The following is a 26,251-nucleotide window of genomic DNA, read 5'->3' as shown; positions in this document are numbered from 1 at the left end:
TGAAACAGAAATAAACCTGAAAGTAAATACGTTTCTGCTGGGCTGTCTGAGCCGAAATACGCAGATAAACATCTTTATAGAAAGTTTGTCACACAGCCACAAAGGGCGCTCAGCTTTCCATGTTATTTTCAGAGGAAGTCATGAACTAGATGAAACATCTTCTGGTTGCTATAATTACCAAATGTGTATTTCAATAACAATAACATAACTTCATTTAACAGAGAAACTGAGTTAAGCCAGATATGTTAGGAACCGTACATCAGGTCTTTATTGGGGTAGATTTTTATTTTTATTTTGAGCATTGAGGTTTCTTCCAATCGTTTTTTTTTTTTTTTTTTTACCTGGCATACCAAGACGCATGCAAATACAGAGCAGCTAAAGAGAGAGTTGAGTAAAAGTTGTTTTTTCCTCTGCAGTTGCTCTGGTGGAATAATTTCCTGAATCACGTACCATTTTTTCTCTCTCTAGCTCCGTCCTGTAGCGGTCCTGAAGTTCGGTGTGAGTCAAGAGGCGTTTTTTCTCTTCCTCTGCTGCGTTTGCTGCTGCCTCCTCCAGAGCCTGGCCAGAGATAAAAAACAGAAAACAAAAACTCAAAAAGGAGACAAAATCTAAAATGAGCAAAGTGAAAATGGCTGTTTGGACAGATGTCAATGTTAGACGATAGCCTTTGAGTGTAGATGTTTGTGATAACACACGAGCTGTAATTAGGGGCAGTATTGTGTATTTTCCAGCCACATAGTTTCATTTTGTAGCACAATCAAGTAACAGTGTTACCTTCAGTTGTTATAAAAACATTGTATCAAATACGTCTTAAAACAAGTTTGACTTTGTAATTTAACGCCTTGAAATTGGGCCTCTGTCTCTTTAAGAAGCGCCTGCTCTTTCTGACACTGCACCTTCAGAAAGTCATCACAACATGCTTCCTGCTAGCTTTGGGTTTCCTTTAGCATTACACTTTTTCCTACGCCCATCTTCCAGAAACGTCAGATTCATGTTGTGTGGGACCAACATCTGTTGCATCAACTGACCTCCAACCTCGTGTCGGGTCTCCTGGCTGCTTCTCTGACTAAACATTTCCTGGCACTGCCTGTCAGTTTAAATGGATGAACGTGATTTAGTGGGTTTGAATGTGCACCATGCCAATTTCATTCAGCATTTTCTGCAAATTGTCATAAAAGTGGGGTCACTCTGAGAAGTATGGATCACACATTTTAATCACAGATTACAGTAACATATGCAGTAACACGTTTTACCCTAGATTTGTTGGCTCCTACCAACAACCTTCTCAGCATGTCAATGTTCTTCTTAGGTCTCCTAATGAGCCATCGTTTGATCCAGGTCCATTAAACCAGGGAGAGAACTAAAACATGCAGGAGGAGGATGGCCCTCCAGGACCCACTTTGGGGACCCCTGGTCTATAGCATGCGTGTGCGGGCATGTGTTTGTATCTGTTTGTGTGTTCCTTGTGCATTCAAGCTGCTAACTATGTGAGATGGAGTTCTGCACCTTGACACCAGACTGCTGTGCATTCTCGTGCTGCAGTCCCACACAAAGCCTGGCCTGTCCTCTAGTGTCTGTAGCAACACAGAGAGTTATTCCACTCTGGCTGCTTGTCACCGTGATGCTGCCTCCCGCATCGTCACATGTAATTCAGCTCACAAGCTAACAGATATCTGCTAAAGTTCCTCTGAGGTACATTACAGGTGATTTTCATGTCTTAATTTAAAAAAACAAACATTTTTTAGAATTGTCAGGGTGATAAAACAATATGACTTTTAATCAGTTTGCGACGATTGTGATGATGGTAGTGAAGCTTCAATCTGGATATAGAGCTCAGTGATCCTGCGCTGCTTTGGTTCTTCGTGTGTTTTGATGGTTTATGTGATGGCACTCAACAAAATGTAATGTTAAGTTACTGATTTTCTCAATTGTTGACTGTATGGCGTGTTATGACTTTGCATTTTCATGATGTAAGCCACGTTGAACTTCCTTGTTGCTGAAATGTGCAATACGAATAATCTTCATTTCCAACACCGCCGCTCTGTCAGATTAACGTTTGAACTTATGATTCTTCTTTTTTTCAAGCCGTTTTGTTGTCGCTGATTAAATCTAGTTTGGCTGATGCTTCAGACGTCACACAGCTGGTTTCACATGGGAGCGGAGAACGCTGTGCTAATGGCTGCAAAGGTGCACAGCTTCTATGAAAAACCCAAATCAACAACCAATCCCTGACAAGTGCTGTGAAGTATTTGTGCTGAAATATTTTTAGTTTTCACCTAACATGCTGCAGTGCTGTATAGTAAATCATCTCTCTACTGCATTCAAATAACAATACCTTATTTATTACAAAGAAAAACTTAATGTGGGAACTTATATCATCAAAGTGTCTTCAAAAGGTTGTTGTGCACAGTGATGCGTTGGGTTGGGAGCACCTAGAAAACGTTTCCCACTGTTTCCCACTCCTTTGGAGAGTGACAACTCTTGGACATTTTCCACTGTGGATAATTTGCATCATTTTTGTAAAGTAAGCTTCATACAGTTTGGAAGTGGTTCCATAATTCTTCCCAGATCAATGGACAGCAAGGATTTTCTTCTCTTAGGTGATTTCTAATGCACACCTGTTTGCTTCAGACCATCAAGATGCCAGGACTTCTTTCATTGAAGTCACATTTGCTGGTGTTCATTTAATCAAGTATGTTTTATTAGCAACATCTGGCTGCTGCTTTCCCAGAAAACGCGTACCTGGATTCTCCCAACAAAGCATTTCCACTCCAGATTTGTTTTTGTTAAATAAGCCTTTAGGAAGCAGATCTAAAATAGTTATAGAATCTGGTAAGTCTTGAGATGCTTTCACATTATGTTTCTGTTAAACTAATTGAAGGCGTATTTTATTTTTTTGTTTTGAAGTGCTTCAACAATTCAATTTGCTGTTAGCTACTGTGATGTGGACGCTGGGTGGTGTGTGTTTGATTTACAAAGTCTGCTAACCAGCAGTTTTTACTGAACCAGTGGCTCAAAAAAATTACCAACAAGAAAACCTAATCCCATCGAATTTGTCTGCCATTTTAAGGCGTCTTGAAACTCACTGTAACACAGACTGCTACAGGAGATTCTTCCTGCCTGACGCCATCGGCATCGCCACGTACAAGAACTCTCTGAAGAATCTTGGATCTTTAAAGTGTTTCGTGTGGGGTGTTGTATATTATTATTCAGATTTAAATGCCCTGAACTGTAGATGAACTGTTTTCCCTTCCCCCCTCCTTCCACATTGGTTCTTGTTATGGCAGCCATGTTGGATTTTGAGCTCGGTGGGAGGTGATGTGAAATCCAAGTTATTCTTTCCAAACTTCTAATTTGAACTTCAGATTAGAAATCAAAAGGCATACATATATCAATTTATTCAACCAAATATGCCACCTGACTGGACAAGCATGATTGTTTTTTTTTATTATTATTATTATTGTTTGGTCATTTTCAAATTAAAAAAAACTTTGCTACTCTGAAAACTTGGCTTGGACCGTGTTGTAAAAGAGCCACTGGTAACGACCCATCAAAACCAGAACTCTGACGTGACTACGCAGAGTAATGAGTGACATCACCTTAGTTTTTGGTAAAGCTGACATTTCCTGTTCACCTCATTGTCTCTGGCGGTAAGAAGAGGAAGCTGTTAGTCAAGGCCAGTGTTTGACGAACTCAAACATCTACTGAGTCATGTGTCCTCTCTGCCACGCCCACGCTGCACTTTATTCATCAGCAGGCTGCGGCTTTTCAGAGCAAACCAGAGTTTTTAGGTGATCTAGTTGGGCCGGTTGAAACAACAGAGTGCATGTGTGAAACCAGCAGTGCATGACAAAGTGGAGAGCACTGAAGATAACCGAGCACTGAACACACTCCGGTCCTTTCATTACGGTGACATAGCTGCACAGGAATGCTGCCGAATCAGTTTTGTGCCTTATTTAGCCTCCAGTAGTAGAAGCAGTGCTGCTGTGACATAAGTGTGTGTGGGAAACCACTCAAAATAATGCAACACGTACATTATCAGGAAATGTGTTATCTTCTGCAGTCCTGAATCGTTAGCTTACAGCAAAACAGCTCGATGACTGAGGGCAGCAGCAGAGGAAACAAAAAAAAATGTAGGTAAAAGATTTTATCTTGTAGAAATCGACATGGTGAAGAAACAACCAGCACGATGTCAACAGTGAACGGTGCGTTCAGGCACCGTTCAGGTTTGTGTAGCATTACTTTGCCGTGTTTCTTTTTGCACACAGCCAAAAACACCAAGTGCTGCGTTTCTCAGATCCACATTCAACTCTGATAAACAGAAAATCCAGATTTTTTTTTTTGTAAACTCCAAAAAGTTGGAGTCAAAACAGGTGAAAGGAGCTCAGATGTAGTTTGTGGTGTTGGGTGGAGTGTTTGTGGTTGTGGCGGTCCGTGTTTTGTTCTTAAGTGGGAGGGACACAATTCAAAGTGAACACCATTCTTCTGCTGATTATCTTCTACAGAGTTACTATTTCTTGATAGAATGAATTCAGTGGAACTGATCCAATATCAATATCTGTATGGACCCCAATATTGAAAGCAATTTTAGGTCATCCCGATCCTTAAGGGAAGATCTATCCACTCTAACTCTACACTTTGTAGTCTGAGCGATGTCAGGTTTTATCATTTACTTTACATTATATTTAGATTTCCCAATTGTACTTCCTGAGCCATTCTAAAGAACGTTTGTTGCAGTTTACACGTTTGACCAATCTTGTGAAGCTAGTTAGAACTGTAACTCAGTACATAAATGTACTTTTTCTAACCTTGTTTGAAAAAGGAAACACTTTAACTCAATTCAGCACTTCTTTTCTGTATCGGATCGGTATCGGACGATACTAAACCTCAGGTATTGGAAGTGAAAAAAGTGGATCGGTGCATCGCTGGGGCTTAGGAATGTGTTTGTACTATTTGCCAGGATGTTGTACAACCACATGCTACTGGATTCAGCTGCCTTGCCTGTCATGCAGGAATGTGATTTTATTTTCTGCACTGCTTTCTGTATCCCTGAAAATAAAATCTTGACTCTTGAATTCAGACATTCTACGATTAAAGCTCTGCAGGTTCTGATTTGTTCTGTTCTTAGTTTTGCTGGTTGAGGCACTTCTTGGCCTGTCACAATAAATCGTCCCTGGAATTACTGTGATAAATGATATTATTGCTGTTTTGAGACCATTTCTGACATATTGATAATGTCATGATAATGTAAGCTGCCTCTCTGAAATACTAATAAACTTTAGTTTTGCAAAGAACACTTGACAGTAGAACTGGAAAACATTTTATACATCCAAAATAAAACTCAACAACCAAAGACAATAAATGGAAATAGAAAAACACACACAACAATAAACCATAGATAAAGTGGATTATGGCGCGTCTGTACACAAAATATAATCAGAATGGAAATCATTGAGCTCATCATGGAGCCGGCCCAGGTTTCCCTCTGGTTTTGTGTTGTTTGAAGGATTTTTGTTCTTGCCTTTTACTTCTTGTCTTCATGGATTGAATAATAATAAAAGCTGACAGCTGTTACACTTTATCTTTACTTCCTCTCTGTCTAATTTATGTTTTGCTTTTTGCTTGATCATAAACCACATTCGCTGAGTTATTCCCATGAAGATATACAGCACAGAGTTTAACTTCCTTATTTACCAAAGTACATTATATCCACCCAGCTGTTTGTTCACTTCAGATTACTTTTGGGATTATTATTTGCTTGATCTGCTGTTAGTATTATTTTTCAGTTTGTTTTTTTTAAATTATTATTATTTCCACCAGTTTCATTTATTTCCGTGTCCTCCAATAACAGGCTTTCATTAACACAGAAGTATTTTGTCCTTACCTTCCTCATTTTCTCCAGCTCAGACTGCTTGGCCTCGTTGGCCGTCTGCAGCTCCCTCATCCTGAGCTCCAGCTCCTCCTGCTCCGCCTGCTGCCTGAGCCGCAGGTCTCGCCGCTTCTGTCGGGCTTCGTGGTGCGGCGCGGGCCGGCTCTGACGCAGCAGATTCACGCACATCTGAATCGCTGAGAGGAACCGAGGAAAAAGAAAAGAGCAAAATAAACATTTACTGCACGTAGTAAAAACAAAAACAAACAAACAAAAAAACAATTTCGTTTTCATTATTTGGAGGAAAAGCAGTCAGTGGGTGCACAAGACCTTGGAAAGGGTGGAGGTTCACTTTGTAGCAGGACAATACTAAACAAGAACTACGGTTTAATAATTTAGACCACGCGTCAAACTTACAATCTGGCCCACCAGAAGTTTTTATGTGGTCCTCTGGACTCTGGAAACGTCCGAGATAATAACATTAGTGGGCTTACATATTATTTTATCAGTCAAATCTCTGCATTTTTATCTGTATTCTGGCAAATTCAAGTTATCATTGAAGGCAGAGACAAAAATTTATCAACACGGTCGGCCATGATCGCCCCTTTAAAGACTTTCCTGATCCTGATTGTGGCCCAAAATTAATAAGAGTTTAACGTCCCTGATTTAGACCAAACTATCATCATGTTGGAACAGCAGAGAGCAAAATCAAATTTAAAATCATTGTCAATACTTGAAAACTCACGATCAAAAACGCTCTCCATTCAATTTGCCTGAACTTCAATGATTTTACAAAGACTAAACGTCGGTAGAGAGAAATCCCGAGATGCTCAGGTGGCTCAAGAAATATACAAACCAAAACAATAAATAAATAAATGATGTATAATTTTCATAAACTTTACAATTATTTACTTTGTGCTTGTTTATCACATTAAATCTTATTACAATGCACTGATGTTTGTGGCTGTAGGGTGACAAAATGTGACAGTTCTACAAGTTTGATTACTTCTCCAATTGGAAAATATGGAGAAGAGACACAAGTTTTTGAGGTTTCGATAAACTTTTCACACGGCTCACCCTGGATCCACTCCTGCTTCTTCTTCTTGTCCGATGCGCTGATTTCGAAGCTTTTTTGAGACGACTTGATGAGGAAGAGGCACTTCTTCCCCTCTTTGTCTTGTAAGGACTGCAGTGGAAAGCAAGAATGAAACATTTCACCAGTCTGGAGATAATATGTACCAAAACATAAAGATGCACACTTTAGAATTAAATAGTTTTTTTGTTGTTGTTGTTTTGTTTTTTTTGTCCACGTGAAACAAACAAATCACAAAGCAGTAGAATGGGTGGTTTCGTGCCTCCACGCTGCAGGATCCGTCCAATGGGATGTCTCCTTTCTTCTCTGCGAGGTCCTCGCCCACATAATACGAAATGAAGCCGGGCTTCAGCACAAACCAGCGCTCTGTCCAGTTCTTCCTCTTGTGGCCTTTCTTCATCATGTATCCCTACAAAGAAAAAGAAACATGGGAATTTTTTACATTTTTCTACCTGTTTTGGGAGTGATGTCAACATTGTGGGTTGGCCCAACCGGATCTGTGGAGGAAGCTACGCATTAGGGTGATGGTGAGGAGGCCTTTTGGGAATATTCTCATTTCCTATAAGAGATAACTGTTTTGAGGGCTGCACAGTGGTGCAGTTGGTAGAGCTGCTGCCTTGCAGCAAGAAGGTCCTGGGTTCGATTCCCGGCCCGGGGTCTTTCTGCACGGAGTTTGCATGTTCTCCCTGTGCATGGTGGGTTCTCTCCGGGTTCTCCGGCTTCCTCCCACAGTCCAAAAACATGACTGTCAGGTTAATTAATTAATCTTAGACACCAGCAACCCTCCTGACCCCATTAGGGACAAGGGTAAACAGAAAATGAATGAATGAATGAATGAATGAATGAATGAATGAATGAATAGATGGATGGATGGATGGATGGATGGCTGTTTTGACTGACTGAATAATCATTAATCTGAATTGTGACGTTCTTCAGAAAGCAGCCCATTCCTCATTGATGGACGTCAAAACTCCTGTTGAACTTGTCAAAAAGCAGATGCTTGGTAGCCTAATATTGTTTTTGATTAGTTGATCATAGGGATCACTTTTTACCTAGAAGATTAACGTTCATGTACTTCATCAGTAAGAAAGTTTGGTAAGATACAATCAAATACAGTAATGGAAAAGGGAAGCGTCTAATCATTAGTAACCATGGAGAGAATGCCCATCATGTAGCCTAGCATGTACGGGGGAAAAAAAACAGCAGCTAGCATCTAGACTATTAAACACTTTCAAGCCTGCTGCTGTGTAAGGGGAACACTGTTTATGATATACTGGTTTGAATCATGTGGTGTGAATTCAGGCGAAGTCAGAATTGATCAAATCAACTAAAACATCAGGAGGGAAAAGTACGGGTCGGGTCCTAAGCCGGCCATTTGAGCCCCAACAAGAAGAGTTACCTTCATCGACACATTAGCTTGACTTAAACAAGCGGAAACCATGGTTACATTAGCAAAAACAGTCATAGCTCAATACATCCATCACGGTGCTGCAACGGTTTTAAGGTCTGTAGTTCTAAAGGGTTGATACAGAAATATGAATAACTATAAAAGAGTGGTTATAGTGGTTATAGTATTTACTGATGAAAATCATGACTTTCTGATTCCTTGACGCCAGAGTCTCTCTGACTGGCAGTGGGAGGAGCTCCTGTTCAGCTCCTGCTGACATGTTCAACAGTTAAATATAACCTGGCTGGTTGAAAGGACACCTAAAATGTGGGGAAAATACACAGCATAGATTATATCAGGGGTGTCAAGAAAGGCAAAAAACTTAGGCCAACAAAATAAAAAACAACCGATCCCCCCCAAAATTTGGAAATTGTCTGTTTTCCTTTCAATAAAGCAACAATCTGAAGCTGGGTCTTTCATGATAAACATATTTCATAAAAATATTACTTACTGTTGTAAAACAAAAACTAAAAAAATAATAATAATAATCACAAACTCATTTTTGCATTTTTAATTGAATTAAAGTAGGTTAAATTTGTCAGTTTTGGCCCACAGGACAAAGGTTTGGACACCACTGATATATACGTTGAGTAGGAACTATTTCCCATGGTGGACCAATGGACAAAGCCCAGTTATTTCCTAATGAAAAGGAAGAAAAAGTCCTGGACTTGTATCATGTGCAGATATAAAACCTGATAACAGTTGTCAATCAAGCAGACAGTCTGAAACCAGAAGAGGTGGAGGTGTTGCCCACCTGTTTGAGTACATCCAGGATGAGCTCCTGGTAGACCTCGCTGATGCCCATGGACAGCGTCTGCTGGTCCATGCCCTTGCTGAACTGGCCTGAGCCCACCAGCGTGATGAGCTCCCACACATTCAGGCACTGCTGCTTGGAGCTCAGCTCCAGCTTCAGGTCCTCGAAGCGCTCCTCCACCCAGCTTCCTCCCATCGCCTCCGTCAGCTTACGCAAAAAATACTCGATCTGTATGGAAGAGGACACACGCCACATATGGTCAACTCCAACAAACAAGTTCAGTTGCTATACGCACTATTTAGATCAATATTATACAGACTCACTTGTAACCCAGAAAAGGAATTAGATTAATCACTCTGTAGTTTATTTTAGCAGAAACGATAGAGTACTCACTATTTAGATGCAGAGACCAGAAGCCCAGAGGAGACTTTTAGATCAACATTGTTAGATTATTTTTCAGACTCCAGTTCTCCCAACCCAGAAATGGAATTAGACCAGAAGATAATTATCAACCCTGAACAGGAGCACCTAGCTTATATACTTCATATCAACATTAGATTCTTATTCTTCTTTTGCTCTTTCCTTTGGTTTGTTATTTTGCTTGCATTTCCTTTTAATTCTTGTAAAAACACTTTGTATTGCCTTGTTACTGAAAATGTACTATATAAATAAAATTATCTTACCTTATTTCAAGTATGCTAACAAATTTGTACTAGAAACTAGACCAAATATACTTGGTAAGATTTGGTGTTTATCGTTTATCGTGATAAATTTCTTTTTGTGATAAAATCCTGGTTTATTGTCGTTACGATAAATTCCAACTAATGACGTCCAAACGGAAAAAAGCAGAATGGTGCGTATTGTTGGCATTTTCTACTGTTTGTTCGACGAGAGCATCAATAAATATCAATAAATTAAAAAATGGGCTTAAATGATGTTACTGTGTGCAGCTTAGTGACACAAATCTAGAAGTGGCTGGGAATGTTTTTCAAGAACAATATTCACAGTTCTAAAGTTACATAAAAAAAGGAACTAAATAGTTCTTATTGTCACTTTTAGAGTTATCATACAAAATGTTGTGATAAAAATCCGTATCAGTCACCTCTAATTATGGATGCTGTGCAGCTGAAAGGAAGACAGCTCTTACTTTTTTAGTACCTTCAAGCAGTTGCTGTAATGGGTAACCACGGCAACAACATATCCTTTTTTACAACTGAGAGAAACATTTAAGATCCTTTTGGGATAAATAAAGTATTTCTGAATTGAACAAAACCTACTTGCACAGAACAAACGACAACTCTCCCTGATTTTTCTACCTTTTACCAAAGTAGAAGTCTACATTAGCTGAGTGGAGTGTTTAAAATGTCGTTTCAATTCAACAAACAACCCTGTGATTCAGCTCTGATGTTTGGCATATTCAACAATATATCTTCCAGCATTTGTAAAAGAACAGGAAGCTGGAAACTTCCTTTTCTGCTCTTGAGCAACTGACCAACTGGTGAAACAGCAACACACCACGTATGCAGCACATCACTGTGAATGTCTGTTACAGTAGCTTCGCCTCCGGTTTGCAGAACTGCTGGAGAATTTAAACAAAATCTCATTTATACAAAAAAATAAAATAAAAAAAATGAAATGAGAAGTTCAGATTAACTGCCTAATATGACTCCGTTCATATCTTGAAAATTAGTGACTTCCTCTAGTTACCAACCAGAAATTTGTCACTTTGCTAAAAGTGCCTCTCTGGTGTGAACGACGCCACACGCTCATCATGAGCTCATATTTATTTAAATTTGTTTTTAATGAGTTTTAACTCGCAGGGAGGAAATCATTTTTAATAGACGGGTTTATTTTTAAAACCATGAACTGGATGTTCCTGTTTTGTATTCATTTGATCTGATCAACATGAGTCCCTTAGTATCAATAAAGAGATTGTTTAATCTATTACAAATGTGGAACATGAGAGGGAGGGAGTTTATGATCTTCAGAATTTCATTCAGGTTTCTGCTAAACTTCTTAAACAGATTCACCAAAACTAAACTCGGTGGAAATCAAATATGGAGGCTTTGCTGCAGCAGGGTGAAATGCATCTTCACCGTCGTGCAATGATAAAGATCAACCGCTGAAGTGCTGAAGAGATGTTGTTTCACAGCTGCTTTCACACACATTTTCACAACGGGATGCCAAAACTGATAAAATAGGATTACTGAAATACTGAAATGTTTGTTTGTAGTCCCATGTATTTATTGGATGGAGGGAAAAAGAAAAATAGACAGCTTGCCAATGATTACTACCACTGGGGTTCAGTGTTAAGTTGTCAACGTACTAAATTTTAAATGTGCAGGTGATTTGTAAAAGAAAAAGGGATGCAGCATTTTGCTACTAAATGTCAACACTACAACAACAAGATAAGGTCCAAGAGTTTCACATTTAACAGGTCAGTAAAAGGTTTTAAAAAAGAACAAATATAGCGAGAGAGAAAAAAGGAACTTGCTCAAACTAGCAAGCTATGCTAGCTTGACTATGACTGTGTTTACTTGCCATTTGCAGTGATGCGCTGCAATAAATAAAAAATACCAACTTCTGCAGGTTTCATTTGGTTAACGGAGTTGCTCTACTGCAGCAGCGCGGCGATGGATGGCAGTGAAACAATCATCTTTTTGCCTTCGTGTGTTGTAAGTGCGCGTGTGACATTTTCGGATGTAAACAATAACATTCGACGTATCTAAATGTGGTGCTTTTTTGTACATTTTGCCACCTTATTACCAACAATTTCAGTGAATTGTATCTAATAAACCAACATGAAGAATGGCATCATAGCACATTTTACTAGCCCTGAATAAAATCTAATCCGATTAAATGAATTCAGGAAATTAAGGAAACATAAGCCACCTGTCTAGGTTTTATAGATACTGATGAGCCATTTTATTTTTACAGGAGTATTTTCCACTTAAGTCGTTTGTCTCTTTTGTAACATGAATAATAGATATTGCTAAAAATTTTGTAGTAGGGAAAAAAATGCCGCCCCTTGTCCCATGACCTTTCCTTCAGTGTAGGGAGACTGCTGTGATGTAATCTCACCTCCTCTGTGACGATGACCAGCGGGTATCTGTCCTCAGACAGAAAGTTGAATATGCACCATATCTTGAAGGCGTCGTCATTGGAGATGAAGAGCTGTTTCTGACCCAGGTTCTTCCTAAAGCACAACGTCCAGCACATTTTATTGAAGTCCTGGCGGTCAAAGTTATCCTTCGCCTATTGCAGAGAGAAGGAGGATGGGAGGCATGAGGAGGACAACAAAGCAGGTCTTGTGAATTATCTGTTCGAAAACAAGGAAGAGAGTTTTTTTTTTCCCCCACAAAAAAGAACAGTTTGTCAAAAGATAAAACCACCTGAACATTTCATTGCCTTGAACTTTCTCATATTTTTTACGTCACCAGCAGCATAATAGAATGGATATTATGGACTTTTTCTTGGAAGCCCAGCAGAAAGTGGTGCGTAACCTTGAATTTTAATAAAAATAGTACTTGGTTGTTTTTTTGTTTTTTTCATTTTTGGAAAAGCAAAAGTCCAAAAAGTGACTTGCATTTAAATTCTGCCCCATGTTACACTGATGCCCCTGAATAAAGAGCAACCCGGCGCATTCAGTAGTCAGATACTCTTATCTCTGTGTAAGTTAGTCTCAGTATAAGTGCACTTTTTGCACAAAAGCCTCAGATGTTTTTAAGAGCACATTGAAAAATAAAAACTTAAAAGTGATTAATGCTTTATTATTTAAACCAGGACAAATTGCCCTCCAGAGGTAACACACTCAGTAAATACAAAAACTCTGTGTTAATTTAATTTCAGTAGACCAGCACAATCGTTCTATGAAATCAGAGGTTTGATGGAGAACATTAGTAAAGAAAGCCGAGTGAAGCAGACAGATCAGAGATACAATCAAGGAAAGATTTAAACTGTTGGGTTCATAACATTTCAAACTTTAAACATCTCATGGAGCGCTGTTCAAACCATCAATTTATGACAAAAATAGTATCTGGCACAACTACAAACCTTCCAAGATATGACCAACTAAACGGATAAGCTGAAAGAAAGACAACTGAGATCTGGATATTTGGAGTCACATAAAGACGATTACAAAGGCAGCCTTCTGTCACCTTTCCAGGAATGAAGTTAATGATGTCCCATCAAGATTTTTAGAAACTTATCTAGTTGTCTATCTTAATCCAAATTGACTGCTTTTACTGTATCTTTATGGGGCTGCCTAAAAAGTTCTACAACGTCAGCAGAATCAGAACACAGCTGCTGGGGTTCTCAGTAATGCTACGAAAATAGAGCAAATTACCCCAAAGCCTATCCACTGGCTCCCTGTAGCTCAGAGAATACACTTTAAAATACATTTGTTTAGAAATCATTGAATGACTAGGCACCAAAATATGGGCTACCCAGCGAAACCTGACTAAATCAGAGAAGCAGCCAGGAGGCCTGTGTTGCCTCTGGAAGAGCTGCAGAGATGAACAGCTCAGGAAGCAAGAGACACTGTCAAAAGCTAAACTATTAGCTATTAATCTTGGAAGGAACCCTGTTAGAGATTTAAAAAACTTTCTCTAGGATTTAACATGTAGCCAGAGTGCATCGTCATGCAGTAGAAGGACCCAAAGTCCAAGTTTGAATCTCATAAACAATCTGTGGCAAGAACACGGCTTAGCTCAGGTTGAGCCGTCTGGGTGCAACTTTCTGTCTGCAGATCTGAGAAGCTGACAGAGGAAAACCCCAGGTTTTTAATACTTAACTTTTCCTGAGATGAACTTTGAATGCTGCTATAAACACGAATATTTATTGCTCCTGCAATTAAGGTCAGCTGTCGTGGGAAAACAAGCATGGAGAATGACCCAGAGCTGTAACCAGGCAAAAGTTGATATGACTGCAGAGATGCTGACGGTTCAAAACTGTGACAGACGTTTTGAACCAAAAACAAAAACCAGCTTTTGTTTTTGGTTCTCACATTCCAGAGCAAAGTGGGTAGAACGCTCTTGAAAAGGTACAATTGGTGCTGGAGAGGGAAATGTTTTCTTAAAGTCTGTGAACAGTGACGTTTCCATGGAGACTGCTGGCAGGCTGACTGTGCAGTCTTGTGGAATAGAAGCACATCTCATCCCGCTGGGTTCCTCTCTGTTCAGTAAGACCCAACTAACACTCCACGCTGAAGGCGAGGTAAAGCTTCAACCTAGAAGTGTGATGGGAAACTTTAAGCAGCAGCACATGTACAGGACGCTTCAGTTTTCACTTCATTTCATCTAAATATCTGATCTCGGTCAGAAACAAAAGTTGGTATCTAACCTGAATAGCTAACAACTAATCCTAACAGTTTTTCCTCATTTAGGCAGAACTAAAACGAGGCAGCCTTTTATGTATGGCGTTTATTTAATTGTTTAAATTTAACCTGAAATGAACAATAACACAGCATCATTATTGTTTTATCAAAGCTGAATTAGGCGTCTGCCTGGTGGTATGGCTCCAGGGTCTCCTCATACAGCCGTCCCACACTGGGCCCCGTTAATTGCTCTTAAGGAACAGTGTTATGTGTTTTCCAGGGATATAGAATTATTTTATAGCACAATCAAGTAACTATGTAGCTGTCAGTTGTTTTAACTCCCCCACTCAGTTCCTGCAGACTAGCCAGCAGCCATTAGCAAACATCTGGTGGAAAAGCGCATAAGCTGGGCTCGTTACAGGAGCTTCTTCTCAGTGAAACGCTGGTAAAAACGTCCTTAAAGGGTTAACAGAGGAGCCATGATGTGATGACTTCCTGAAGGCGGAGTTTCAGAAAGAGCAGGAGTTTTTAAAGAGACAGAGGCCCAATTTCAAGGAGTGAAATTGCAAAGTCAAATTTCTTCTAAGTCATATCCATCAATCCATTTTCTGTACACTCTTGTCCCTACTGGGGTCTGGAGGGTGCTGGTCTATAAAAAGGAACCATGAGCCTGAAAAATTCACAATACACCCCATTTAAAGGATTTCTGAAACAAGAATTGAAGAAATAACAGAATCAACCTGGCAATAAATCCTGTATATTTTTTATGAAGGAACAACGATGGAGAGTCAAAAAATGTTGATTTTACATTACATGTGTTGCCCTGAGATTGACTGGCAACCTGAAGATTGAGGGTGAAGCAGACCCAATTACAGCGAGGACCACATAGGCAAAGGCTAAATGAGCTAAGACATTTGGTAGACAGATGAAGCCAAAATAGCAAACCAATCTGTTCAAAATGAAGGACAAACCGAGATTAAATAAGTTCTTGAAGCATGTTTTGCAAAAGTCGTTTTCTGTCCAACTTCTTCATCAGTCAGTTCAGTCTTTAAGAAATGCAGCAGTTGTTTTCTAACAATCAAGGTCCCTTGAAGATCAGTCAAAACAGCGAGCTCAAAACCATTTGTCATGTGAGAAATATTTGTGAACCAAGAAGCTGGGTTTAAAAACAGAAACTCGAGATGATTATTCATGCTTTTTTTCCCCCTGTCCTCATCAACCAAACATACGAATATCAACCAAACACATTCAGGCGGTCCAAACCAATAGAGAAGATCAAACTGGAGTGGATTTTATGTACATTGATATAAATGAACATTTTCAGCAGCCTTGGTGCAGTACTGGTTTTATGTCATGCTTGATTAATTTTTATTTTTGGACTTCCTGTGTAAAAATCACAGTGATCATGAAGGAAGTCACAGGTTCAAATGTGTTTTAGTTTAAAAGAAAAACGGTCGAGAACTATGCTTGTTTGATGTGATGACAGAACTTTTCGGAAAACACATTTCTTCTGCTAAAATGTGTAAAATGTCACAGAATTGACACATTCAGTGTTGTGAAAGAGGCAAAAACCAAAGAAATAACTGCACTGGAGAGTAGAGTACTATTCTGAAACCACTCATGATCTGACGCAACTCTCTGTTGTGCTCATCCAGGGTAAACGTCTGTGTGGAAACCAGTGTCGGACGTTAAAGTGAAATTAGTATTTGCTCCGCCCTGCGATCTATCAGGATCTTAATCACATCGAGCTGGATGAGAAAATATGAAACATATTCCTCCATTATTAAACCGTCAATGCTATTTTTAGATTTCCAACAGCTGAAAATGGCTGCAGCAGACATGACTAAACCAACGTCAGTCATCTTTTAGTGATAACCAGAAATGCATCAGCTTGTTGTTCCATGTGACAGGTGTTACATGCAGCATGTGAGTTACGTAAATCACTGTTTCCCAACCCATGTTACCCTGCATGTTTCAGGTATTTCCCTGCTTCAGTCCAGCTGATTTCAATTGATGACTGATTAACAGGCGTTTGTTGAACTGCAGTCAGTTGAATCAGGCACATTAAAGCAGGAAAACCTCTAAAACATGTAGGATGTTGCTTGTGATCCGCCATAATAGAAAAGAAGAAGAAGAACATGTAGGACAGTGAGCCTTGAGGACCAGGATTGGGAAACACTGACATAAATAAAAGTATTTCAAGAGCCTCTGGCACACAAACAACTGAGGCTTTTCCCAAACACACCTTAGAAATGATTTTCCTTAGTACGCACAAAACCAGCTTTTCATGTCAACATGCGACGCAACCAGACATTTAAAGTGGATCCTTAAGCCACGCCCTGAGGCATGGAAACATTTCTGTGGCGGTAGCTAACAGACGCCTAGGCTGAACTCGAAAGGGAAGAATTAAAGAGAATAGTTAGAAGTATAGGGCATGAATGGAATCTTAAATGTATATTAGGAAATGAAGGAAACATAACAAATATTCATAAATTAAGGAAAGCATTGTTTATCTATCTTAAGAATACAAAATTAAAAAATAGAATCTAAACAATAGATGTTTGGGTGGAGTTGAAAGAAATGACATGAATGCTGAGAAATAGACTCAATCCATAATAAATATTATATCACATTTAAGAACGAATACACCTTTAACGAAGCACCACGGTACACAGAACTGCTGAGACGAGGAAGGACAGCGCTGGTCACATGTTGAGGTTGTTTTATCTGGGTGGGACGGGAGGGGAATCAGAGAGGTTGCAGCAAGGCAGACGAGGAGGTAGCTGATGTTGCGAAAGAGGGTTTTGCTTCCTTCATCATCTTTGTACTCTGTTTTCCCCATTTGTCTTTTTCCTTATGGCTCACTGGTTCTATCCCGCTGCCCTACTTCCAGTCGAAGTTCACATATTTTAAGTAAGATATTAACATGCCACATGTTCATTACTTTATTGACTTTCTGGGTCCAAACTTCAGCTTCAGTTTTTAAAGTTCATTCTGCATTTCCTTGTTTATCAGAGTCGGGCTGAACTGGTCTTTTCTCTGAGATTGTTCCATGAGAAATCCTTTAATCTCCCACGGCAACCGTTCCAGCTGTGTAAAACGCCTGGTTGGACCTAGCTCCGCCTTCGAGGTGCAGCTCCTCCTGTACTTCTGTATTTATCTCCATCCTCTGACCACCTTTCTTGCCCTCATAGCATGATGCTGCCACCACTAAATTTCACTGGGTGGGACGTACAAGTCTGAGCTCATCTGATCAGAGCAGCTTCTTCCACAAATTTGCCGTCTCCCCTGCGCAACTCGTGGAAAACTGGAAGCCTGATTTTCTTTTATCAACCGCTTCCTGATTGCCACCATTCCGTATCGACCAGATTTATGGACGGCTTTGCTGATAGCCTTCGTGCCAACATATTGTCCCACCAGAGCACAATCTGTTATCACACACCTTTTATCTGCTATCCTGACTAAAGATCCACCTTTTTCACTATGTTAATGCAGTGGTGTCCAAATGTTTTCCCATTTGGACCAGAAATTGTTCGGTTGAGAGAACTCAAGGGTCACTCTTTTTTTATTATTAAACCTGAAAACATTTAATTCTGAAGACATTTGTTGTTTTTACTTCTTCAATATTTTAATAAGACAAAGTGGATCAACAGTCTAAATCCTTGAAGGCGGAGCTAAGTCCAACCAGGCGTTTTGCACAACTGAGTGGTTGCCACGGGAGATTAAAGGATTTCTCCAACATGCATAAAAGAATCAAAACAACACTTGAAGGATGTTTCGATGAGGAAATGATATTATAACATGATGTAAAGTTTAGTCAAGTCAATTTTACATTGTACTGGCCCTTTAATGCTTTAAAGCACATCAAAGCACTAAATGACAGACTGTCCCAACTCGCCAAGCTGGGACACTCGGTCACAAGATTAAAAACAATTTTATATTCTGCTTTATTATAAAAGAAACAGTGAGTCACTGAGGATGGTGCACTTCTTCTATCTTCCTCTATTTTCCATCTATAAAAACCCACATCGATGCAGTTTCTCCTGGCTTCTGCTCTATTTAAATGCTCAACGGGATTTTTTTATTTTTATTTTTTTTTAACTCTGGTTCACACTTGGGCCCATTCAACACAATTTCCTGGTGTGACAGGGTGGAGTTTCCTCAGCGGCCAAAAGCGTCGACAGCCAGCCCTTCCACCCTTAGCCACAGACCAGGGGGTGTGTGGAAAATTACAAGCACTGTTAGGAAGGAGGGATGATTGTTAATTATTTTATTAGAAGCCACTTCTAATCCTATAGTCAAATTGCATTTGTTCAGAAAGCACCTTAACCTGGTAATTGATTAATCTGATGTCCAGGCTTGAGTAAATGCGTCGGTGTGTGTTGAATGACCCTCTGTGCAGTTTTACGCAAGAAAAAAAATCTAGAGAATGCCTGACACATTTTGTTAGACAACAATAACACTGAATCAAATTAGTCTCATTTGCATCTGTCGCTTACTTCATACACTAAACGAGCTCAGACTTGATAGTCGTAAAACACGCTTTACAGCTTTATGACCTGATACCAAAAGGAACAAGGAACTAGTGAGGAAACTTTGACATGAAAAGAATTGCCAGAGTTTCTCCCAGTGTCCTAATGTTGACGGTTTACAGCCAAGTTGTCTCTGGTGAAATGAACTCGCCGGGTAGCAAAGAACAATTTGGTAAGGCAGCCATTTAGTCGCAGAGATGTTGACATCAGCACCAGCTCTAATAAACCAAATAAAGGAAAGAAACCAAAGAAATTCCCAAAGGACAGGATGTGAGTTTTCCCTAAAACTACAGTCAACTGATCAGTTAGTTATTATTATTGATTAATTATCGATACATTTGCAAAAGCAAACAACTGATTTTTTTTATGTGACGGACCAACAAACAAATAAGGACATAAATGTGAAATGGAAAAAACAAATTTACATAGCTATAAGTATCTGTTGAACAAGAAACTGGCCTTAGTGAACGAGTGCCCAGTGGTAATAAAGCTGCAATCCACATTAAAGGACAAACATCTGGAAGAAGTCATCATACAAATGTGCAATGCATAGCAGGAAACTAATACTGAACATTATCTAGAGTCACAATCTCTGCAGTGAAACATGGAAGTGACTCCATCATGCTGTGGGGATTCTTTAGGAGTGTAGGGACAGAGAGACAATAAATAGGTCAACGCAGAAAGGAAAGCTCTTAAAAGGTATTTGCTAATTGCTGCTGGCTAGTCTGAAGGAGCTGAGTGGGGGAGAGAGCTGGGACAGCTGCTCTGAGCCAGAAGCTCAGAGACACATCAAAGGTGAAGCTAGATCCACCTTTGAGCTCAATGTTGAAAATAGGATTTCTCAATCATTCTTGAAAGAATCAAAGCAACACTCCAGGTAGGTTTTTGATGAGGGAATAACATTATAATGTGATATAAACCCAAAAATGTATATTTTACATGATACTGCCTCTTCAAATGCTGCAGAAGACTTTGCTGGGGCTCAGGTTCACCTTCCTGCAGAAGTATTTTACAAACAATAATGTGCAAAAAAAATCCATTTTGATATGTGGGAGGAAGACAATGGGAATGATTTACATATTTTGAAAAATAAGAGAAATCTATTCATGTTATGCATTTTTGTTTTAAATATTAACACCATGTGGTATTTATACTAAACATTAACTAAAGCTGGGACGGGTAATAAAACCTGAGATCACGTTTTTGAATCTGAATTTTGAATTTCGACATCTGGAAATGCAAAAGACTCACTAGTCATCCCAGGACATAAAGGGAGATAAGAAAATAGAGAAATAATCACTAAAATATCCAGCGTACAATAAGCTAACATTAAAAATGTCAGATAACTAGATGATTACTACGTAGTCCAAACTACCTTAGCAATCAGAAATGCATTCATTGCGTTGGTTTGTCCCTGTTGGGTTGCCACAGTAACATGGTCTTATTTTCACACATTTTTATACATTCTAATAAGAGCTTGACCCACAGCAGCTCCCGTTGACAGTAACCTCTTGGTATGATGTCATGTAACAGAAAGAAAAGGCTGTTTCAGACCAACGAACACCAGAGGCCTTTCATACAGTGATGATGACGCCACCATGAAGGGGCAGATACTTTAATGAGTAATGTCAGCGTTTAGCTCCAATGATACTGAGTGAACACAAAAAGGAAGACGCACAACAGGTTGCTCTGTGCGTATAGCTGGCATACTAGCGAGTAAACTGAGCACCTCCAAAATTAAATGGCAGCCAATTTTATACTTTAGTAACAATCTTTTATGATCTCATTTAAATACTAAAGAAGTGGAAAATAGTGACAAAATGTTTGACATTTGTCTTGTCTTGAGGTATTTCCAGCGAAGCCGCTATAAACTAATGCTAATTTCCTGTTGAGAGAAAACCACCGTGTTGTTGTATCCTGTAGAGCTGCTGTGAGAGTTTGATGTTATGATAACCTTTTGATTCTTTGATTTTATTGTATTTATACAAGATTTAAGATTAAATAAACTCATTCCTTTGATCTAAAAACAGAAAAGCAACAATTCCCACTGATCCTGGCTTCATCTAACAGTATTACACTTACACATTTTTAAAGATTTTGTTGGTTCTAGTGGCCTTTATTTGACAGTTAATTGACAGGAAGGTGGGTAATGAGAAAGGGGGAAGACATGCGGCAAAGGTCGCCAGGCTGGGAATCGAACCTGCGACGGCCATGTCGAGGACTAAGGCCTCCATATGTGGGCTGTGCTTAACCCCGGCGCCACCACAGCACAGTCATAATGTACCCTTTTTGATGTTATGTTGTTTCTAAGTAACACAGATGGAACAAACTCCTATTAGCTAGTTAACTAGTCAGGCACTCTGCTCCGGTAGTTAGCCGGTTGCTCACCGTCTGTTGCTCACCAACTGTAGTTTACACAGTGTCACCCAAATGAGTTACAGATGCCACTCCTTTAGTTCTGATACCCTGACTGCTTGTTTTATGTCTGAAAAACATCCAAATGGTCCCATCTTGTAAGTGTGGTAAAAAAATAAATTGGTATTCTTTCATTCAGCTGACCAGCAGAGAGCAAACAGAGTGCAGTGTTACGCCACGTTCCACAAAGTTGGAGAAAAAGCTCTCGGTTACTGTAGGAGATGCTCTCGGATCCGAGCGTCACAACAATCAGGCTGTCATGGCTTTCTGTCAGTAGCTTTAGCAATGACAACTTTACCACTGCTTCAGGTCTGTTATACTGTAAATATACTTCAACTAAACAACCTGCTGCCCCAGTTTATGTTCTGCTATCAACTCACTGGTAGTGAAACATTTTCCTTACATGCAGATAAAAAGCCATGGAGCAGATTGCTAACTCAGCGTCAGTCATTTTGTTGCTACGGTTGTCCACAATGGTTTACCAATAGGAACCTTTGAATTACACATGCAACACAAACATTAAGAACCTCAAAAAGGCTAGGTTTGGTCCTAAGCATGTTGTGACCATACGCACTGTGTGGTGTCACTGACTGACCTTATCCAGGATGAACTTGTTGAGGTACGGCATGTAGCCCTGATTGGAAACAGGACCCTCGTCATCGTCCTTAAAATGTTCCTCCAGCGCCACCGGGTCGTGTGGGATCCCCAACACCGTACACAAGTTATGAGAAAGCACCTGAAACAAGAGGAAAAGCAGCTCAAATAAACATTATGTTTTGACATAATGTGTCGTAATATATATTCAGCACAGAAAAGTAAGGACACTTTGGTTGAGTTATTTACTTTTTTCCTTAGAGAGCCTGTTCCGATCCTATTCTGTGTCACCACATTTGCTGTGGAAAATGCACATTTGGTTTGAGTAGCAAAGTTCTTGCCTACAATGAAAACGAGCCTTGCTTTTCGATTTAGGTCACCCAACAAAATCACACATAAAACTGTGGGGCGATGGCAGAAATTTACTGGGACGTTTTTTCATGGGTGGGACCCATTTACTCACCCCCACAAGTGCAATTTTACTTCCAAATGTGGGGCTATTTAAAGGGACATACACCTTTTAACAACATGCGATGTGTTGACAGCTAGAAATGGTACAAGACAGGAAAAATAATTTACCACAAATTCACACATTTTATAAATAGGACACTAATGACAACGTTTTCAATCTTGGGGAACAAACACAGAAATGCACTGCAGGAGCAACTTTACACCCCACCACTGCTATCGCCGCTAGCTCCTGCTGGAAGGCAACGCTTCATTCACCCCAGTCTGTTTGTGGAGTCCAAAGATGATCGTTACCACGTCAACAGAATCTTTTCCATCTTCAGATGATGGGCTGAACAAGGCAGCGTTAGATGGTCAAAGCTTAGAATATCATTTTACAACCTAACATTGTTCAAGACTTCTCTATAACTTCATCCATGATCCATCCAGTGTTTATCGCTCTGGGGTTTTCTGTTGCTTTCTGTACGTTCCCTGTCCAGCAGCATACAGAAATAGGGAATAGAGACAGAAAAGCAAGAGAACGAGAGAAAACAGAAAAGACAACAGGTGGGGGCAAAAAGTTAAATATGAAAGAGAGAGATAAGACAAGAAAGGACCAAGAGAACACAAGAAAACACCTGCAGGAACAGAGTAAAAAAAAAAAAAAAAAAAAAAAACAGAACCGAGAAACCACATTGGTCTTGATGGAGCTGTCTGTTCACTAATGTTCTCTAACAAACTTCTGAGGCTTTCGCAGAACATTTAGGCTCTATTAAAAACATTTCACTGCTAGAGCTGGGAAACAAATACAGGAGGCGTGTCTCATTACAACAGCAAAGTTTCTTGTGAAAACAAGATGCCAAACTCATTCAAATTAGAAGCTTTATCAGTTTAACAAAATATAAAACTCATAATAACAAGTTTTATCTCATTGAGATAAGAAATGTTCTCAGTTAACAAGGAAAAACCATAAATGTCTGACATATTGTGACTTCCAAAAAAGGCACAAAATGGGCTAAACAGCAACGTATTTGTTGGTTTTATTAAAGGAATCTTGTCAAAACGAGAAACTTTCTTCTTCTAATGGCAAAATTTATCTTCGTAACAAGACACTGATCTATATTTATTTTTGTAAGTTAAACACTTCTATAGACGTAAGCTTACAAGTGAAGGCAAAACTTCTCAGATTTCAATTTAGAGAAATGGAAATATTGACAACTACAATATTTTTGCAATCTACCTCACAGTTATTCACTTCCTTGGGTTTGTTATCAGGTAAAACCCACTAAAATCCTCAGAACATTTGTGTTTATCAAAGTAAGCAATGTGACAAAGCCTAGGTACGTCTATAAACTTGTGGGGCTTGTACTTGGATACAAACAGTAATGAAAGTTAAATGAGAACATCCAAAGTTCACTGACCATGAATCGACTCAGAAAAATGTCTTTCACAAAGTGAAGGAGCAGCTGCTACTCTATAGCAGAGTTTTGAGAAATGCAATCGGCTGCAGTTCCTGTGTTGTAGATGTGGGTCGCTTGAGGGGGAAGGACAAGTGTTACTTTTAATTTATCCCCATTCAACACTTTACAATTACAGCTCAAAGTCCTTTTGAGTGATACAAACTAGGGGCTTGGGAGGCAGGGACAGCCAAAGACATCCATCCATCCATCCATCCATCCATCCATCCATCCATCCATTTTCTGTTCACCCTTTATCCCTAATGGGGTCGGGAGGGTTGCTGGTTCCTCTCCAGCTACGTTCCAGGCGAGAGGCGGGGTCACCCTGGACAGGTCGCCAGTCTGTCGCAGGGCAACACAGAGACATACAGGACACACAACCATTCACACACACACTCACACCTAGGGAGAATTTAGAGAGACCAATTAACCTGACAGTCATGTTTTTGGACTGTGGGAGGAAGCCGGAGAACCCGGAGAGAACCCACCATGCACAGGGAGAACATGCAAACTCCATGCCGAAAGACCCCGGGCTGGGAATCGAACCCAGGACCTTCTTGCTGCAAGGCAACAGTTCTACCAACAACTGCGTATATATATATATATATATATATATATATATATATATATATATAATGCTAATGACGGTAGGTGTGCTACATAGAGTAGCTGAGAAATGATAAAGCATCTGGTGTTGACATGTTGGTATGCGGGAGCTCCCCTCCCGAACCCCCAAAACAACAACAAAAAATAAATTAGGGCCCCATAAAGGCTTGGGCCGGCCCTGTTGGAATCACTTTCAACCACAGACTTTAATATGGTTGTGGGGACTCAGACAGAACATCAGTGCAGTTAGTAAAGCTGAAGCAACTGCGGTTTGACCAATTTGACTCAAGTAATGACAGTTTCACATGTTACACAAGACATGAAACAACTCTGACTTGGCCAAACTTTGGGGGTTTTTCTCCCTCTCATCAGAAACCCAGTCAGCTGACCTCTATGTTGACCTTTATTGTTGCTGAACAATGCTTGGCTGGCCCTCAGCTGCACGCTCACGTCTCTGACACTGGAGAATAGATTTTGTTGCAGAAAACGTATAGTCCCTATAACTTGTGTTGTGGGTCTCTCAACTAGAATATATGAATGGAGACAAATTGAAACCGACAAAGTAGCGTTTTCCGTCGCGAGATGTGATTATTTTCCCACGGACACTCGTTTTAAGGGTTGGATTTGGGCCCCATCGTTACCAGGTGCGCCTCCGCTGCTGCTGCAGTCTAACAGAGGCGCCCTGTGTTCTCGGGGAGGAGGAAGAGACGCGGACGGCATTAAAAACAAGGCAAACATACCAGAAGTGGGGAGAAGCACTGACTGGCAGCACTTCAAAACTCAATAAAAATATTTATATATTTTTTTTTTAAAAGTAAATTGGTGCGACTTGTTAAACTTACTTTGAGCTGAGATTTGGAGACTTTCCCGCTTTTGTCCACATCCAGAGCTGTGAACGCGTGCCATATAGACTTTAAAAGCTCGTCCCGCAACGTCATGATGCCAGAAGAGTGTTTATCTTTTTGTTTTTTACTTCTTATTCCTGTCCTCTCTGAGTGTGTCTCTTCGCACTGGAGCAGTCTGTGTGCGCTGTCTCCTCTGGACGCCGAGAGGGCGGGTCACATGACGCGCAGTGTCTGGCATGATGATGATGATGAAGGACGGGAGCGAAGAGCTGCAGCACCGCTCAGCGAGAGGGCCACGCACGTCAGGAGGAGGCTAATATGAGGGGGTGGATGTTGGTATTATTATAAGCTGTCACTGCAAAACAGGGGATAAAGTGACAGCATGGCAAAGTTAGAGGCATGAATGGGAGATTTTTTTCCCCAAGTAAAATTAACCATGAGGGTTGAAAGACGTCAAACTTTCATGGAGGGAATAAAAAGAATTCAACTGTTCAAGCCAAGGCTCGTTTTATATTGACAAACAAGTACGCTAGCAGCTGGCTAAAAAGTCTCAAATTTCAACATAAAAATGCAAAATTTAAATTTTTAATGGATGTTCTTGAATTAGCATACATTTAAACTCAAAATATGACTTCAAATAACGTCCTATAGTTTTTTTTATTATTACTATTTTGTTCTGCCTGCAGAAAAAAATTACTTAGTTTAGCATGCTAACATACAAATTTCCGCGCTTGGCATCTTTTTCAGTTGAGTTGTTCCAATTTAAATTAATACATTACGTCTGAAACTTCACAAAAAAAACCTTCATTATACAAGAGAATGTTAAATATATCAAAAGAAGAACTTACCCGTTCGTTTGTTTTAGACATTTGTTTTGA

At 39.8% G+C, this 26,251-nt stretch overlaps 1 protein-coding gene across 1 annotated transcript in view; it reads right to left on the bottom strand.

Annotated features, from left to right (window-relative positions):
- The window catches only part of swap70b (switching B cell complex subunit SWAP70b), a 33,802-nt gene extending 8,165 nt beyond the window's left edge, over positions 1 to 25,637 (bottom strand). Inside the window, exons 1-8 of the mRNA XM_044124941.1 lie at positions 25,371 to 25,637; positions 22,020 to 22,160; positions 12,245 to 12,418; positions 9,164 to 9,391; positions 7,225 to 7,371; positions 6,947 to 7,055; positions 5,885 to 6,066; positions 451 to 558 (exon numbers count right to left, since the gene is read on the bottom strand). Of these exons, the coding sequence (XP_043980876.1) occupies positions 451 to 558; positions 5,885 to 6,066; positions 6,947 to 7,055; positions 7,225 to 7,371; positions 9,164 to 9,391; positions 12,245 to 12,418; positions 22,020 to 22,160; positions 25,371 to 25,466 (1,185 nt within the window). The 5' untranslated portion in view covers positions 25,467 to 25,637. The remainder of the gene's footprint in view (positions 1 to 450; positions 559 to 5,884; positions 6,067 to 6,946; positions 7,056 to 7,224; positions 7,372 to 9,163; positions 9,392 to 12,244; positions 12,419 to 22,019; positions 22,161 to 25,370) is intronic.
- Positions 25,638 to 26,251: the final 614 nt, after the last annotated feature.

This window comes from Gambusia affinis, linkage group LG08, assembly GCF_019740435.1.
Source record: "Gambusia affinis linkage group LG08, SWU_Gaff_1.0, whole genome shotgun sequence".
In the NCBI taxonomy this organism is placed as follows: domain Eukaryota; kingdom Metazoa; phylum Chordata; class Actinopteri; order Cyprinodontiformes; family Poeciliidae; genus Gambusia; species Gambusia affinis.
The sequence above is the reverse complement of the archived record's forward strand: the minus strand, read 5'-3'. Positions and strand labels throughout refer to the sequence as shown.